The sequence below is a fragment of the Carcharhinus amblyrhynchos genome, chromosome 12, assembly GCF_965287045.1.
Source record: "Carcharhinus amblyrhynchos chromosome 12, sCarAmb.v2.hapA, whole genome shotgun sequence".
Classification (NCBI taxonomy): Eukaryota; Metazoa; Chordata; class Chondrichthyes; order Carcharhiniformes; family Carcharhinidae; genus Carcharhinus; species Carcharhinus amblyrhynchos.
This window is the reverse complement of record NC_137335.1, coordinates 18,305,015-18,322,179: the sequence shown is the minus strand read 5'-3', so window position 1 is coordinate 18,322,179 and position 17,165 is coordinate 18,305,015. Positions and strand designations below refer to the sequence as shown.

General features: G+C 41.2%; 1 protein-coding gene across 1 annotated transcript in view; it reads left to right on the top strand.

Annotated features, from left to right (window-relative positions):
* The window catches only part of apmap (adipocyte plasma membrane associated protein), a 44,775-nt gene extending 29,749 nt beyond the window's left edge, over positions 1-15,026 (top strand). The window contains exons 8-9 of the mRNA XM_080200132.1: positions 2,398-2,590; positions 13,167-15,026. Coding sequence (XP_080056258.1) covers positions 2,398-2,590; positions 13,167-13,376 — 403 coding nt within the window. The 3' untranslated portion in view covers positions 13,377-15,026. The remainder of the gene's footprint in view (positions 1-2,397; positions 2,591-13,166) is intronic.
* Positions 15,027-17,165: the final 2,139 nt, after the last annotated feature.

The window sequence follows — 17,165 nt, the reverse complement described above, 5'->3', positions numbered from 1 at the left end:
TGCGTCTTAAAAATATTTAGCGAGGTAGCCTCCACCACTTCAACGGGCAGAGAATTCCAGAGATTCACCACCCTTTGAGTGAAGAAGTTCCTCCTCAACTCCGTTCTAAACCGCCCCCCCTTTATCTTGAGGCTGTGCCCCCTAGTCCTACTATCCTTTCTGAGCGGGAAGAGTCTCTCCACCTCTATCCTATCCATCCCATTCATCATCTTATACGTCTCAATGAGATCTCCCCTCATTCTTCTAAACTCTAACGAGTACAAGCCTAGTTTATTCAGCCTCTCCTCACAGCTCAACCCCCTCAACTCCGGTATCAGCCTAGTAAACCTCCTCTGCACTCCCTCCAAAGCCAAAATATCCTACCGTAAGTACGGCACCCAAAACTGCACACAGTACTCCAGCTGCGGCCTCACCAATGCCCTATACAGCTGCAGCAAGACCTCCCTACTTTTATATTCAATCCCCCTCGCTATGAAGGCCAGCATCCCATTTGCCTTCCTGATCACCTGCTGCACCTGCAAGCTGGGTTTTTGCGACTCATGCACAAGGACCCCGAGGTCCCTCTGCACCGTCGCCTGCTGCAGTTTTTCGCCACGTAAGTGATAATCCTTCCTACCAAAGTGGACCACCTCACACTTGCCAACATTAAATTCCATTTGCCATTTCCTGGCCCATTCGCCCAGCCTATCTAGATCCTTCTGTAGACTCTCCACACCCTCCGCACAATTTGCCTTTCCTCCAATCTTGGTGTCATCAGCAAATTTTGACACCCTACACTCGGTTCCCTCCTCCAGATCATCTATATAAATGGTAAATAGCTGAGGCCCCAGCACCGACCCCTGAGGCACTCCACTAGTCACCATATGCTATAGAATTGCAAAAGCAAAATACTGTGGATGTTGGAAATCTGAAATAAAAACAGGGGAAATGCTGGAAACACTCAGCAGATCAGGCAGCACCTGTGGAAACAGAAACAAAATTTAAGTCAGGTCATTGACCCGGAGAAAATTAGAAATACAACAGGTTTTATGCAAATATAGAGACAGGAGAAGAGGAGAAGTGAGGAGAGAACAAAATGGAAGGTTTGAGAGTGAAGGACAGGAGAGATTAGATGACAAAAGCGATGATGGTTCAATGCGAAAGGAGATGGAAAGGGGACAAGTAAAACAAAAGATAGCTCTGGAGAAGGTGTAAATGGGGAAAAGCAGGGCCAACACCAAAAAAAAGCTGAGCCTTGGTTATGATCAGAAATTGTAAACCCAGTTGAGTTCGGTTGGCCGTGAAGTGTCAGACAGAAAGATGAGTTGCTGTTTCCCTGGCTTACGTTGAGCGTCATTGGAACAGCATAGAAGGTCGAGCGCAGAACATTAGAGTGGGAGTGATGCAGTGAATTAGAATGACTTGTCTGAAAGATTTGTTAGTTTTTTCTTGTGTATAGACTCAGTCATCGTTCTCTATATGCACATTGTGAGCTGTTGCATCTCACTATAGCCTAGAACAGATAAATGCCCTCCAGATTTTGAGAATGATTAGGGTGACAGACGGTGTTGGAATTCTTTGCAGATTGCAGGCCATTATTGGAAATAACTGAACTGGTCTCCGAACAGTCAGTGAATGCCATTAATCCCTGAATAGGAGCTGAAATTTGTTTGTGTCAGGAGCAAGTGCAGGGATGTATCTGTGTAAGAGAGAATTGTTAGTTTGATTTAATGGGTAGTTAATATTAAATTACAAATGGGGAATAATAGAGTGACTGTAGACATAAGGCAACAGATTGGTTTAATAATGCTGCCAGACCTGCTGAGATTTTACAGTATTTTCTCTTTTGCTTTCAGATTCCAGCATCTGCAGTAATTTGCTCCTAACTGATGATTTAATCAAATGAAAAGAGCCCTTAAAAAGGACTGAGATCCAGTAACAAGGGAGTGATGTTTATAAAGCACCTTTAACAACCTCATTGTATCCCAAAACTTTGCAGCTAATCAAAATTCAGTACATTTGAAATGTAATCACTGTTGTAAGAACTGCAGCAAACATTTTTGCACAGCAAAGTACTCTTTGTTTTATTAATGTTGCTTGAGATTTGAATATTGGCAGGAAAATAATCTTCCTGTTCTTTGAAATGATGCTGTGTGGGATCTTTTACATCCACCCAAGGTAGCACACAGCACCTTGGCTTATCATTGTATTTGAAAGACAGGACCGCCGGCAGTGCAGAACTTTCTTGGTATTGCACTGGAGCATCAGCCTAGATTAGATGCACAAGTTTCAGGATTGGCCTAAATCCGTGAACTGACTCAGGTGATAGTGCCACTGACTGAGCTGTAACTGATACAAGGTGGGCTGTACTGTTAACTGGGGTACTGCTTCGTCACTTAAATTCCCTATCCTTTCCAGGTATCACATCTCTGGATTAAGAAAAGGAGGGCATGATATATTCTTTGACAATCTTCCTGGTTTACCTGACAATATCCGACCAAGTAGTTCAGGAGGCTATTGGGTAGGCATGGCAGTACTCCGTCCAAATCCCGGCTTTTCTATGATGGATTTCCTAGCTCCAAGGCCTTGGCTTAAGAATTTGATTTTCAAGGTAGGAAATGTTTCAATTTAACTGTTCTATCTTACACATCAGCAATGGACCAAGAGATCAGAAATGAGGGTCCAAGGTTTCCAGATGTTACTACTTTGTTCAAGTGTGTTTTTCAAATCAGTGCAATGCTATGGGATATCTTAGCTGATCTAGTTTGAAATTTTGGTTCCCACCTTGACAGTCTTGTAAAGAGAGATCCATAATATTCTAAAATGCCAGAGCATTTTTTTTAGTGCTCTGTCTCAATTGCCTGTGCATCATCAGATTGTCGTTATTCTATGCTGCATCATCATTCTGTCATCCTGAGTAGTTTTGATAATTGCAGGTGATCTTTTCTGTGAAATGTAGTTAATCCAAACCATTGTGATATTGGTTGAGACTATGGAGCAGTTTAGTGCATTTTGGAATGGCTGCACGTCACTTTTTAATCAATTCAGAAGATGTGGGCATCTCTGACTAGGAGAGACATTTATTGCCCATCCCTAATTGCCCTTGAGAAGATGGTGGTACGTTCCCTTCTTGAATAGCTGCAGCCCATCTGGTATAGGTGCACCCACAATGCTGTTTCGGAAGAAGTTTCAGGATTTGACCCAGTGATAGTGAAGGAATGGCAATGTATTTCCAAGTGAGGATAGTGTGTAACTTGAGAGACTCTTCCAGGTGGTGTTTCCATGCACCTGCTGCCTTGTCCTTCTTTGTGTAGAGGTAGTGGGTTGTCAAAGGAGCTTTGATCTTGTAGATGGTATGTATTGCCACCACTGAGAGTCGGAGATGGAGGAAGTGCATGTTTTCAGGTTGGGTGTCAGTCGAATGGGTTGTTTTGTCCTGGATGGTGTCAAGCTGCGTGTGTTGTTGGAGCAATACTCTTCCAGGCAAGAGGAGAGTATTCATTACACTCCTTACTTTGCCTCATAGATGGTGTGCAGCCTTCGAGGAATCAGAATGTGAGTTACTTGCCACTAGATTCCTAGCCTCTGACTTGCTGTTATAGTTGCAGTATTTATGTTGCCTGTCCAGTTTAGCTTGGTCAATGTTGATAGTTGGCGATTCAGCCATGATAATGTCATTGAATGTTATGGGGTGATGGTTAGATTCTATCTTGTTGAAGATGCTCATTGCCTGGCACTTATATGGCATGCATGTTACTGTCTGCTTGTCAGCTTAAGCCTGGATATTGTTCAGGTCTTCTGTGTTTGGACATGGACTGTTTCAGTATCTGCAGTTGCGAATGGTGCTAAACAATGTGCAATCATCAGTGAACACCCTCGTTTTGGATCTTATGATGGAAGGAAGGTCATTGATGAAGCAGCTGAAGGTGGTTGGGCATTGAACGGTATCCTGAGGAACTCCCTGCAGTGATATCCTGAAACTGAGATTTTTGACCTCCAATGCCACAACAATTTATCTTTGTACCAGGTATGATTCCAACCAGTGGAGGGTTTTTTCCCCAATTCCCATTGGCTTCAGTTTAGCTAGGGCTCTTTGATGCCATGCAGAATCAAATGTTGCCTTGATATCAAGAGCAGTCACTCTCACCTCAGTTCTGGGATTTGGCTTTTTTGTCCATGTTTGGACCAAAGCTGTAATGTGCTCAAGAGCTGAGCGATTCTGGCAGAACCCAACCTGGGTGTCAGTGCGCAGATTATTGCTGAGTGAGTGTTGCTTGATAGCACTGTTGATGATCTCTTCCATCACAATGCTGATGATCAAGAGTGGATTTTTGGGGTGATAATTGGCCAGTTTGAATTTTCTCTGCTTCTTATGGACAAGACTACCTGGGCAATTTTCTACAATGCCGGATAGATGCCACCATTGTAACAGTACTGGAGCAGCTAGACTAGGGATGCAGCAAGTTCTGGAACACGAATCTTCATACTATTGCCGGAATAATGTCAGGACCCATAGCCTTTGCAGTGCCCAGTGCTTTCATAACTTGGAATTAATCAAAGTGGCTGAAGGCTGACATCTGTGATGCTGGGGACCTGGAAGAAGCCAAGATGGATCATCCACTCAGCACTTCCTAGCTGAAGGTTGCTGTGAATGTTTTAGCTTTATCTTTTGCACAGCTGTGCTGGCTCCCCATCATTGAGGTTGGGGATATTTATGGAGCCATGTCCTCCAGTGAATTGTTTAATTGTCCACCACCATTCATGACTGGATGTGATGGGACTGCAGGCGTTAAATCTGATCTGTTGGTTGTGGAATTGCTTAGCTTTATTGCATATTGCTTTTGCTGTTTGCTATATAGGTAGTTCTGTGTTGTTGCTTTACCAGGTAGACACCTGATGTTTAGGCATGCCAGATGCTACTCCTGGCATGTCCTCCTGCACACTTCATTGAAGAACTGAATAACTTTACTGTTGAATTCTGCTTTCGCTTGTGACTAAAGTTTCCAAGCCCCCGCCCAGCCCCCACACTGGTAAAGTCTGTTAAACAAATCTGAGGTTAGCCATTAGTAGTTATTGGATTTTGGCTACTTCTGAATTTGTCTGCAGCAGTTTTTTCTGATCTCTTGTTTCAAGCTTTTCCAGACATTTTTTGTTTAACAATCAGCTCCTTGCCTCTTTTTCAATTATATCCTTGATCCTGCCCTAACCTCAGCTGCTTGGACATCTGTGGATATACAGATCATGTAAATGCCAAAACTTGCTTGACCCAGAACTTGACTAGGCTATGAGTCTTATTTGATGGATTGCAATGAATCTAGCCGTGCATTTATGCATCTTCCAATGTTAGCTTGGTCTTTCTCCTTCCCTCTGTTTTTTCTGAAAAAGGGAAAAGCTAATCAAATTTCCAGTGTTGGATCCAACACCAATTGATGGTTACAAAATCCTCAGCTTCAGTATTGTTACCCCATGTTTGATGTGTTTTTGATTTTCGGATCAAGTTTCCAACAAAGCTTCTTTCCTTTGTGAACTTTGACTCAGCTGAAGAGATGGGCTGTTCAAAGCAGTCACACTCAACTATGAGCATTGTCATTCAAATGTTGTGGCATGTATTTTTTTTCAAGTTTTTAAATTTTATTTATTGGTGTCACAAGTAGACTTAGGTTAACACTGCAATGCAGTTACTGTCAAAGTCCTCTAGTTGCCACATTCTGATGGCAGTTCGGATATACTGAGGGAAAATTGAGCATGGCCAGTGCACCTAACGGATGCGCCTTTTGGACTGAAGGAGGAAACCGGAGCATCCAGAGGGGTGCATTCATGGGGAAAATATGCAGACTCTGCACAAACAGTAAACCAAGCTAGGAATTGAACTTGGGTCCCTAGCACTGTGAGGCAGCGGTGCCACCCCTGTGTTTATGCCTCTGTCTAGTGGTCCTACATTATTGTGAATTTTCGATGCACACAGCAAATCAGTTCTGTAGATGTGGATGATTGAGAGTTTGATTAAAACTAAATAGGGTAGGATTGAATTTAATTTTTTAAAAATACTAGATACTGTACTTGATTTTTGTAAGCTCTTCCTGGAAAATTTCTTTGAGGAATAGAGAAACAAATGTGTTCCTAATTAGTAACAAAACTGTTGCAAATGGGCTGCTGGAAGCTTTTAGATTTTTGTCATTGTTAAAGAATCGTCTCTAATTTGAGATTAAGTTTATGATGCCTTAATTAGGAGCAGCTTGCTGTTCAGTTCAGCAATGGGGAATACAAGTTTATTTTAACAATAGGCCTGATTTTAAATTGGCAACAGATCAACATGATTTTCAATAAATTTCTAATAATGCTTCAAGGAGCTGTCTTTTCCCTATTTGAAATCTGTCACCTGGATTGCAACTTAAATTGGGGATGTTTAATTCCATGGTGATCCAGCAATTCCTGTGAGAATTGATTCTTGAATTGGTTTCCAGCAGATATTAACCTGTCACCTTACATAAATTGAGGTTTTCCAATACTCTGGTGTCCATATCCTGACATGAACCAAATCTTGTATGACTGAAGAGACATATTGGACTCAAAATGTTAACTGTTTCTCTCAGCATGAATGCTGCCAGACCTGCTGAGTGTTTGCAGCACTTTGTTTTTCATTCAGATTTTCATCATCTGTAGTATTTTGCTTTTATTAAAATGCACCAGATGTTTGATTCAGATTTTAAAATTCTTTTTCCCTGTTTCCAATGGCCATGGCTTTGCTTATCCCTAATTTTCCAACTTCCTCTACGTGCACAAGCCTCTGAAATGGCTATATTGCCAGACCTGCTAGGTTTTTCTTGTATTTTGTATTTGTATTTCAGATTTATGGCATCTGCGGTATTTAGATTTAACCCAGTAAAGTCTACTTGCCTCAGCTTCTTGTTATCTGTACTAGTACCTTAAATGGCTCGGTGTCAGGTTTTGCTCTATAATGCTTCTGTGCAGTTCCTTGGGATACCTAACTACATTGAACATAAGACATTGGAGCAAGAATAGGCTGTGTGGATCTCAAGCCTGCTCTGCTGCCGTTCAGTAAGGTTATAGCCCGCTTTCCTGTCTGTCCTGCCCCGAGCATCCATAACCCTTGACTCCCTTATCAATCAAACTTTTATCTTCTTCAGCCTTTAATAAATTTAAGGATCCAGCTTCAACTACTTTCTACTGAAGATGATTTCACAGACCAATGACCCTCTAAAGGAAATAAAATTATCCTCATCTTGATCTTATTCTTAAACTATGTCCCTTAGATTTAGTCTCCCTCAGAAGAGGAAAGATCCTCCAGACATCCATCCTTTCAAGTCCCCTCAAAATTTTATCGGTTTCAATAAGATCACCTCTAATTTTCCTAAACTCCAATGCCCTACCTGTTCAATGTTTCTTCATAAAATAACCCTTCATCCCAGATATGAGTTGAGTGAACATTGTCTGAACTGTTTTTAAAGTAATTATATATTTTCAAGTAAAGGAACTAGAACAGTACCCCGTATTTCAGATGTGGCCTCATCAAGGTCCTGTACAGCTACAGTAAAACTTCCCTTCTTTTATATTCCACTCGTCTTGCAATAAATGTTAACATTCCTTCCTAATCACTTGCTGCATCTGTATAATAACTTTGTGTTTCACATCTGAGGGTACTCAGATCCTTCTGCACCAGCAAATTCTGCAATCCCTTTATATTTCAGTAGTATGCTGCTTTTTTGTCCTTCCTATCAAAGTGGATCAGTTCACATTTTCCCATATTATACTCCATCTGCCAAATTTCTGCTCAGTCACTTAACATCTTTCTCCCTTTCCAGACTCTACTTTCTCTTGCCATCTTACTTTCTTACCTATCTTGGTGTTATCTAAAAATCTCTCTATCATGCACTAAGCCCCTTCATCTCAAGTCAGTGCTATAAAGAGTAAAAAGGGGAGGACCCAACACTAATCCCTGTGGCATTGTTATAGCTTGCCAATCTGAAAAAGACCCATCTATCCCTTTTTCTGCTGCCTGTTAACATACAAATCTTTTATCCACTTATAGCCACTTCTTTATACTCCGGGATGCAGGCTATTTCGTCCTGAGGACTTGTTAGCCTTTAGGTTGAATAGTATTCCTAACTTTTTTTTCCCCTGACAACTATTGATTTAAGTTCATATTAGTAAGCTGTTGCTAGGATGGGGTAAATTGTAGATAGCAACTGAGAGGCCACATGGAAGGACTCTGGTTAACATTTTTAAAGAACACTTGATATTCAGAGTCCATTGTGTTATACGGTTTTCTGTTTATTTTAAGTGTTTTTAAATTCTTTTTGATGACTTCTATACTCGTATCTAATTAGTCGTAGAGGTTTACAGCATGGAAACAGGCCATTTAACCCAACTTGTCCATGCTACCCTTATTTTTTCAAAACCCCTAAGCTAATACCAATTGCCCGAATTTGGCCCATATCCCTGTACACCCATCGTACCCACGTAACTATCTAAATACTTGTAAAAAGACAAAATTGTACCCGCCTGTACTACTACCTTTGGCAGCTTGTTCCAGATGCTCACTGCCCTCTGTGTGAAAAAAATTGCCCCTCTGGACATTTTTGTATCTCTCCCCTCTCGCCTTAAACCTATGCCCTCTAGTTTTAGACTCCCCTGCCTTTGGGAAAAGATATTGACTATATAGCTGATCTATGCCCCTCATTATTTTATAGACCTTTATAAGATCACCTCTCAGCCTTCTGTGCTCCAAAGAAAATAGTCCCGGTCTATCCAACCTCTCCTTATAACTCAAACTATCAAGTCCCGGTATTGTACTAGTAAACCTTTTCTGCACACTCTTTCTAGTTTAATAATATCCTTTCCATAATAGGGTGACCAGAATGGCACACACTATTTCAAGTGTGGCCTTACCAATGTCTTGTACAACTTCAACAAGACATTCCAACTCCTGTATTCAGTGTTCTGACAGGTGAAACCAAGCATGCTGAATGCCTTCTTCACCACTCTGTCCAACTGTGACTCCACTTTCAAGGAGCTATGAACATGTATCCCTAGATCTTTGTTCTGTAACTCTCCCCAGTGCTCTACCGTTAACTGAGTAAGTCCTGCCCTGGTTCAATCTACCAAAATGCATCGCCTTTTGTCTAAATTAAACTCCATCCGCCACTTGTCAGCCCACTGGCCCAATTGATCAAGATACCTTTGCAATTGGAGATAACTTTCTTTGCTGTCCACTATGCCACCAATCTTGGTGTTGTCTGCAAACTTACTAACCATGCCTTCTATATTCTCACCCAAATAAATGACAAATAACAGTGGACCCAGGAGGCCACTGATCCTGGAGGCACACCGCTGGTCACAGGCCTCCAGTTTAAAAAACCATTCTCTACAATCACCCTCTGGCTTCTGTCAAGAAGCCAATTTTGTGCCAATTTTGTATCAATTTAGATACCTCACCCTGGACCCTGTGAGATTTAACCTTATGCAACAACCTACCATGCAGCACCTTGTCAAAAGCCTTGCTAAAGTCCATATAGACAACATCAACTGCACTGCCCTCACTACCTTCTTGGCTACCCCTTCAAAAAGCTCAATCAAATTTGTGAGACACGATTTTCCACTCACAGAATCATGTTGGCTGTCCCTAATCAGTCCTTGCATCTCTAAATGCCTGCAGACCCTGTCTCTCAAAATCCTTTCCAACAATTTACCCACCAGGGGTGAGCATCACTGGCCTGTAGTTCACAAGCTTTTCCCTGCAGCCCCTTTTAAACAAAGGCACAACATTCGCCACTCTCCAATCTCCAATCTTCAGGCACCTCACCTGTGACTTGATGATTCAAATATCTCTGCTAGGGGACCAGCAATTTCCTCCCTAGCCTTCCACAATGCCCTGGGTTGCACTTCATCAGGTCCTGGGGATTTATCTACCTTGATGTGCTTGAAGACTTCAGGTGTCTCCTTTGTAATATGTACACTCCTCAAGATATCACTATTTTGCCAAGTTCCCTAATATCCATGCTTTTCTCAACAGTAAACACTAATGAGAAATGTTCATTTAGGATCTCACCCATCTCTTGTGGATCTGCACATAGATGACCTTGTTGATCCTTAAAGAGGCCCTGCTCTCTCTCTTGCTACTCTTTTGCCCTTTACGTATTTGTAGAAGCTCTTTGGATTCTCCCTTGCCTTATCTGCCAAAACAATCTTGTGTCTCCTTCTTGCCCCCCTGATTTGTCTCTTAACTACTCCTACACTCCCTATACTCTTTAAGGGATTCACTTGATCCCAGCTGCCTATGCATGTTATGTGTCTTTTTTTCTTCTGGACCAGGGCCTCAATATCCTGAGTCATTCAGGGTTCCCTCCTTCTGCCAGCCTTGCCCTTCACTCTAAGAGGAATGTGTTTACCCTGAACCCTGGTTAACACACTTTTGAAAGTGTGCCACTTACCAGACGTCCCTTTGCCTTTCTACAGTCTCCCCCAATTAATTTTTGGAAGTTCCTGCCTGATACCATCAAAATTGATCTTGCCCCAGTTTAGAATTTTAACTTTTGGGCCAGACCTATCATTCTCCATAGCTATCTCAAAACCAATAGAATTATAGTCACTGGTCCCACTAACACTTCTGTCACCTGCCCTTATTTTCTAAAATTCAATTTGTGATTGATTTTTTTGTCTGAGTGTTTAACCTTCACAGGGACAGATTTCAATTTAACATTTGCTCTTTCAGATCCAAGTGTTTAATGTGTAGGTCATGGTTATTGGGTTGTTGCAAAGGTTTAAGCTTCTGAAATTCTCATATTTTAAATTGGTGTCAATCTTTTGATGGGTGTCTGGAGGAAAGTTTACTTTAGTTTTAGCATTTTTTGAAATAGATTCTCATCGTGGCTGTCTTGGTAAAATGCCTTGATCATTCATTATATCAATTATATAACACCAGCTGTAAATAAAATTGAAAAAGGATTTGTATTCTCAAGAATTAGGCATTTATTGTAAATTCATTGCATAGTGATCACTGCTTTCCTTTTGATCATGAAGTCTTCTATTAATTGTCTTTAATGTGTGACCTTCTGAGGTATGAATATTCTTCAAAGCAGTGCATTAACACCTCCAGGTTCCACTGATCCCCTTTTAGTTAAACAGGTGGATTGGTACCATCTCCATGCGATGAAATATTGGTCGATATGTGTGCTGTCCTTCAGGCCCATCATCGCTCTTATCCAAATACAGTCAGTTTCTTTTTGCACCTTCCACTGCCCTCACTTTGCTTCCACACTTTTGTGTTTCCTTTTTGCCTGAAATGATCCTGGATAAACCTTACGCTTCTCTCCTAATTCTAATATCATGTTACTGTTTGAACACCAAATCCTGGGAACTTTATTCAAAATATTTAGTTCCATTGGATCCTGTTTCTGGCTACCAAAAGTCTAAATTTTTAGAGCACATGCTAATTGTGAAAAATAATCTTTGATGTCAGCTTTTTTGGAAGTGTTTGGTTGTAAATGTAACTTTTTCTTTCAGAAAACCTTTTCCCATTAATAAATGTTTAACTATAATAGAAACAGCAAATGCTGAAAATGGAGAGCAGGTCTTGCGGCATCTGTGGAGGGCAACTTGAGAACTAGTTTCAGGTTGGTGACCAGTTGTCAGAATGGGATAAAATGTACCTCTTGCAATGATGCAGAGCTATAAAGGATATTTTAGCCCTGGAGGGAGTGCAGAGGAGGTTTACTAGGCTGATACCGGAGTTGAGGGGATTGAGCTATGAGGAGAGGCTGAATAAACTGGGCTTGTACTCGTTAGAGTTAAGAAGAATGAGGGGAGATCTCATTGAGACGTATAAGATGATGAATGGGATGGATAGGATAGAGGTGGAGAGAGTCTTCCCGCTCAAAAAAGACAGTAGGACTAGGGGGCACAGCCTCAAGATAAAGGGGAGGCGGTTTAGAACGGAGTTGAGGAGGAACTTCTTCACTCAAAGGGTGGTGAATCTCTGGAATTCTCTGCCCGTTGAAGTGGTGGAGGCTACCTCGCTAAATATTTTTAAGACGCGGTTTGATGGGTTTTTGATAAGAGAGGGGATTAAGGGTTATGGGGAGAGGGCGGGAAAGTGGAACTGAGCCACGACAGATCAGCCATGATCTTATTGAATGGCGGGGCAGGCTCGAAGGGCTAGATGGCCTACTCCTGCTCCTATTTCTTATGTTCTTATGTTCTTATAAGAAAGAAAATAAACTTGCATATATGTAATGCATATTTACAGCCTCAGTGTTTGAGATTGAATATTCCTAATGCAGCCCCAGTGGGTAGCTAACTCAGAACACAGAATTGATCAAAGCTAGAACCAGCCAAAGATGTATAGAGGCAGTAATTGTCACGATTTGAGGAGGATTTGGATAAACCTATTCTTAGACTCACAGTACAGAAGGAGGCCATTCAATCCATCGAGTCTGCACTGACCACAATCCCACCAAGGCCTTGTCCCCATAACCCCATGCGTTTACTCTAGCTATTTTCCTTAACACTAAGGGGCAATTTAGCATGGCCAATCCATCTTACAGACACACCTTTGGATTGTGGGAAGAAACTGGATAACCTGGAGGAAACCCATGCAGATCCTTGATCCAGAGGCTCACCTTAAAGATACTGTTTGATTTTCACAGCGATGGATTGGTAGGAAAATGTTTGCGTTCTAAAATTGGCTCTTGGCAGCACAGTGGTTAGCACTGCTGCCTCAGTGCCAGGGGTCTGGGTTCGATTCTTGCCTTGTGTCATTGTCTGAGTGAAGTCTGCATGTTCTCCCCGTATATGCGTGGATTTCCTCTGGATGCTCCAGTTTCCTCTGTCTGAAAGACATGCTGGTTCGGTGCATTGGCCATTGTCCTCCGTGTACCCGAACAGGCTGTGGAGTGTAGCGACTAGGGGATTTTCGTAGTAATTTAATTGCAGTGTTAATGTCAGCCCACTTGTGACAACAATTAATAAACTTTCAATTTGTATTTCTATTTTTGTACTGTCCCATGTTAACGTATCTAATTTATTCACTGGCCTTACCTACAACACAATTTAATTTACATGAAATCCCTTTATAGGAGGAAAGGCAATTATCTTCTATTTTTTTCTCTTTTGTAAAATGCTTAACTGTGATTATAAAATTTCGCCTAATGGTCTTTGTTCTTTTTTAGCTGTTAAGCCAGGAAATGACCATGAAGTTTGTCCCCAAGTATGGTCTTGTACTGGAGCTGAATGAGGATGGATCAGTCAGGAGAAGCTTCCATGATCCTCATGGAGTAGTAGTGCCTGCTGTTAGTGAGGCAGTTGAGCATGATGGCTACCTGTACCTTGGTTCCTACTACTCGCCTTTCCTCAGCCGGCTGAATCTCAATGAGGTTTAACCTCCTGGTGTGGATTGAAGAGATTTCTGCTGAAGGTCATTCTACAAAAGCTAATTTAGAGCATTCTGCCAACTGACATTTAAACAAAACACATTTGGAAGTGTTGCCTTGCTTTGAAGATCTTAAACATGAATGTTCAAAATTTAATTTTTCTTGTTTGTCCTTCAAAGATCAATAGGCTTCCTTGAAGGATTGTTAAACCTGACAGTGAGGAAGGATTTATTGTTCTGTTAGTTATCGACCAGTTCATCGCTCTGAAGTTAGATAAGTTATTAAAAATTAATAGAATTAATACATTGCACTAAGCCTATAATTATACCCACTTTTGAAAGTCTAGCAATCATATAATCCACTTTGGTGAATTTACGTAATGTGACATAATGAATATTATGGACTTTAGAATTTACCGACAGTTTAAGCACTGAACTGCAGTGTTTGTGGTTTTAGTAATTCTTCTGCTTAATAATGTGACGGGTTGAAGGCTCAGTTAAATTGAGCATTGGATTTAATTCAGTTTGTGATGATACATGTGGGCCACACTTCACATTTTTTTTAATTTAGGGAAAACAGCAGGAACTGGACCGCGGGGGAAAGCTAGAATTAATGATTTGCGTTCCAGATGGTGACTACGATGTTTATGGGCAGATATTGGTAGATAACCTATCTGTTAGCCCTCCAGTACTTTTCTCCACTTTACAGTATAGTTTCAGGGTTTAGAGATTTTAAAAAAAACTTTACCTCATTTTCCCACTCACCCAAAGCCACATGATTGTGAATATGTGAAATAGACAGTCAGCGAAGATGGATTATTCATAGCCAGTAGGTGTCTTTAAACAGTTTTGAGATGCTATCATACTAAACTGTTTCTTCCAGGACGATTTCACGTTCCCTAAAATGGGGATCAGTGGGTGTTGGGTGAGACCGAATTTCTATCATTCCGTGCCAATTTGATGGACTAAATGGAATTTTCTCACCAAAGTTTGTTTCTATGTACTGCTGTTTTGATTGCAGCATTCAGGCTACCTCAGATCGATAAAGACGTACAGATTAACAGCTGCTGTCATTTCGTGTTCCTCAGAGTTTGATGTTTTAACGTTTGCAAGCGGTGGCAGCTATTGCTGGTGAAGATGGTCGTCAGAACTGATGGCCATTTTCTATTCGGACGCTATGGCTTGTCTCCTAGTTGCTAATTGGTTTTAAAATGAAGTTGAAAAATTCTTAACTGTTGTAAAACATCTTGTCCCTCCAGTTCTGCTGGCCATGTGACTTGAAGAATGAATGAAAAGTGAACTTGCTAATAACATTTTTCAGTTGTATGAATGGGTGTAAGTCACAGTACAGTGTGTTGCTGCATTATAAATCCAATCTGAATGTGCTTTATCTATCTACCAGAATATCTGTACTGAAGATGGACGGACTTGTAACTTATTGTCAGTGTATAAATTATTGCCTGTTTAGGAAAGATCACTAACTGCATTCCCCAAATGATTAAAATTGAGTTCTCCAGTCTGTCTCTATAAGACTGTTGGTGGCACATTGCAGGATTGTATTTCTAATCATTAAGATGTTCCAGACATCTAGATTTATAAGACTGCAGCACATTTGTTTTACATTGCTCATTAAAAAGAATGACCATGCAGAAATTGGGAATTTTTTAAAGCTTGTGTTTTGTTTTACTGTTTAACAATGCAGCCCTAGTTGCTGTTTGGGGAATGCCTGGATGTGGATGCAACTAATGTAATTACAAGCCCACAATTCCTGGGGATATAATTTCAGTAGAGTAACAGAGCCCATTTCTGTTAAATCTCCTTTTGGTATCACTCAAAATCCAACTTAGCCCTCCCACTTCCGGGCATGACATCAGTATTTCCTGGTGGGACACTAGTCTTCCTCACAAACCCCTGCATTCCTGTATGAACAGGAAGAAGTCTCTCAACACCAGGGTTAAAGTCCAACAGGTTTATTTGAAATCATGATTTTTTGGAGCACCACTCCTTCATCACGTGATTGATTTTACCTGATGAAGGAGCAGCACTCCGAAAGCTCGTGATTCCAAATAAACCTGTTGGACTTTAACCCTGGTGTTGTGAGACTTCCTACTGTGCCTACTTCAGTCCAATGCCAGCAACTCCACGTGATTCAGGTGTGAAGCAAGCGTCTACCGTAACTCAGTAATACTCTCACGTATCCTGAGTTAAAAGGTTGTGGGTTCAAGTCCCATTTTAGACACTTGAATCCATTTAATCTAGGCTGGTACTCCAACATCAGGATTAGTCCCAAAAAAGCAGAAATACTCTGGCAGTATGTGTGGCAATAAAATCAAAGTTAATGTTTCAAACTGGTGACACTTTGTCTGAGATCTCAGATGTAGATGGGCAGAGATTAAACAAAGGGAAAATAAATAGTCCAGATAGAGAGAAACCAATTCTATGGGCCAGGAGTAATATGAAACAATGAGTTTACCAAGATAATCCTGTTTGAGGATCTTGGAAATCATGGTTGGGGGACTGAGAGGTTGGAAGCTGTGTAGGGAAGATCTCCAGAGGAGATAAGATCAGTGATAATCTTGGAAATGATCTGATATTTGATGGTGAGCTTGTGATTCAGTGGGAAGGAGGAGGCCATGTCAGAGCTGTCCTCTGCGGCTTGCCAAACAACAGCACCCTTGTCAATGTAAGTGTTAGAACTGAGAGAATCAAGTGCTGTAAATTCAGAGAGAATGACAGGGAGCAGAAAAATTAAGACAGTGAATGTCAACGTCAGTTTTCAATGAAAAGTTGTAAAGAAGAGGGCAAACAGAAGAGCCCAGGTGGAAGGCAGATTTGGACGGCAGTGATGGGTATGCTGTGCATGGTAAAGATTTATAAAGAGAGAGAAAACAAGCACGTCTATCTACAGTACAGGTGGCCATTCGGCCCATCGAGCTTGCACCACTAACAATCCCACTGAGGCCTTATCCCCTTAACACCACACACTTACCCTGCTAATTCACCTGACACTAAGGGCCAATTTAACATGCTGCCAGACCTGCTGAGATTTGCCAGCGTTTTCTCTTTTGGTTTCAGATTCCAGCATCCTTTAGTTCCAACACATACATTGACAAGGGTGCTATTGTTATACTGCTGTATGCAATCTTGGAGAAAACTTCTTGGGACGTTAAAAACATTTAAAAAATTTTTCTTTTGAACATTTCTACTGGATACTGAATTATTGAAAACGGAGGAAAAAAGGCAGCTGGGCTGACAGTTGAGCATCATCCAACTGGTTGTTTTTCCAGCGGTGTAGGAAGACAGTGCATTGCAAGGATCAGTGTGTTGGTTGACTAATGACTGGAGCACTGGGGCAGGTTTTGTGATGAAACCTCCACAAATACGTTTAATCACAGCTGGCAACCCTACCTGTGATTGTGCTTCCTTTGGTACAAGTCTCAATAGGGTTCCATGAAGTTCTGATGCAGCCTCATTTGAGGTATTGGATATAGTTTTACTGCCCTGCACCCACCTCTAAAAGTACATTCTGATTAGAGGTGAACAACAAGAATGGCCCTTCATTTAAGTAAGATATTTAGATAGACCTTGAGCCTTAGGGCTTGAATTAATTGATAGGCATAGAATTTGAAGAGATTTGATCATTAAAATTATGAACAGCACTGGAAACTTGCAAGTAAATACGTTGCTAAAACAACACTCTTTACCTTGGAATTCTGGCCAACTGGATATTCATTACCCATAGCATTCTTACATGCAGAAGGAGGTCATTTTGCTCAACAAGTCTGCGGTGACTCTGAAA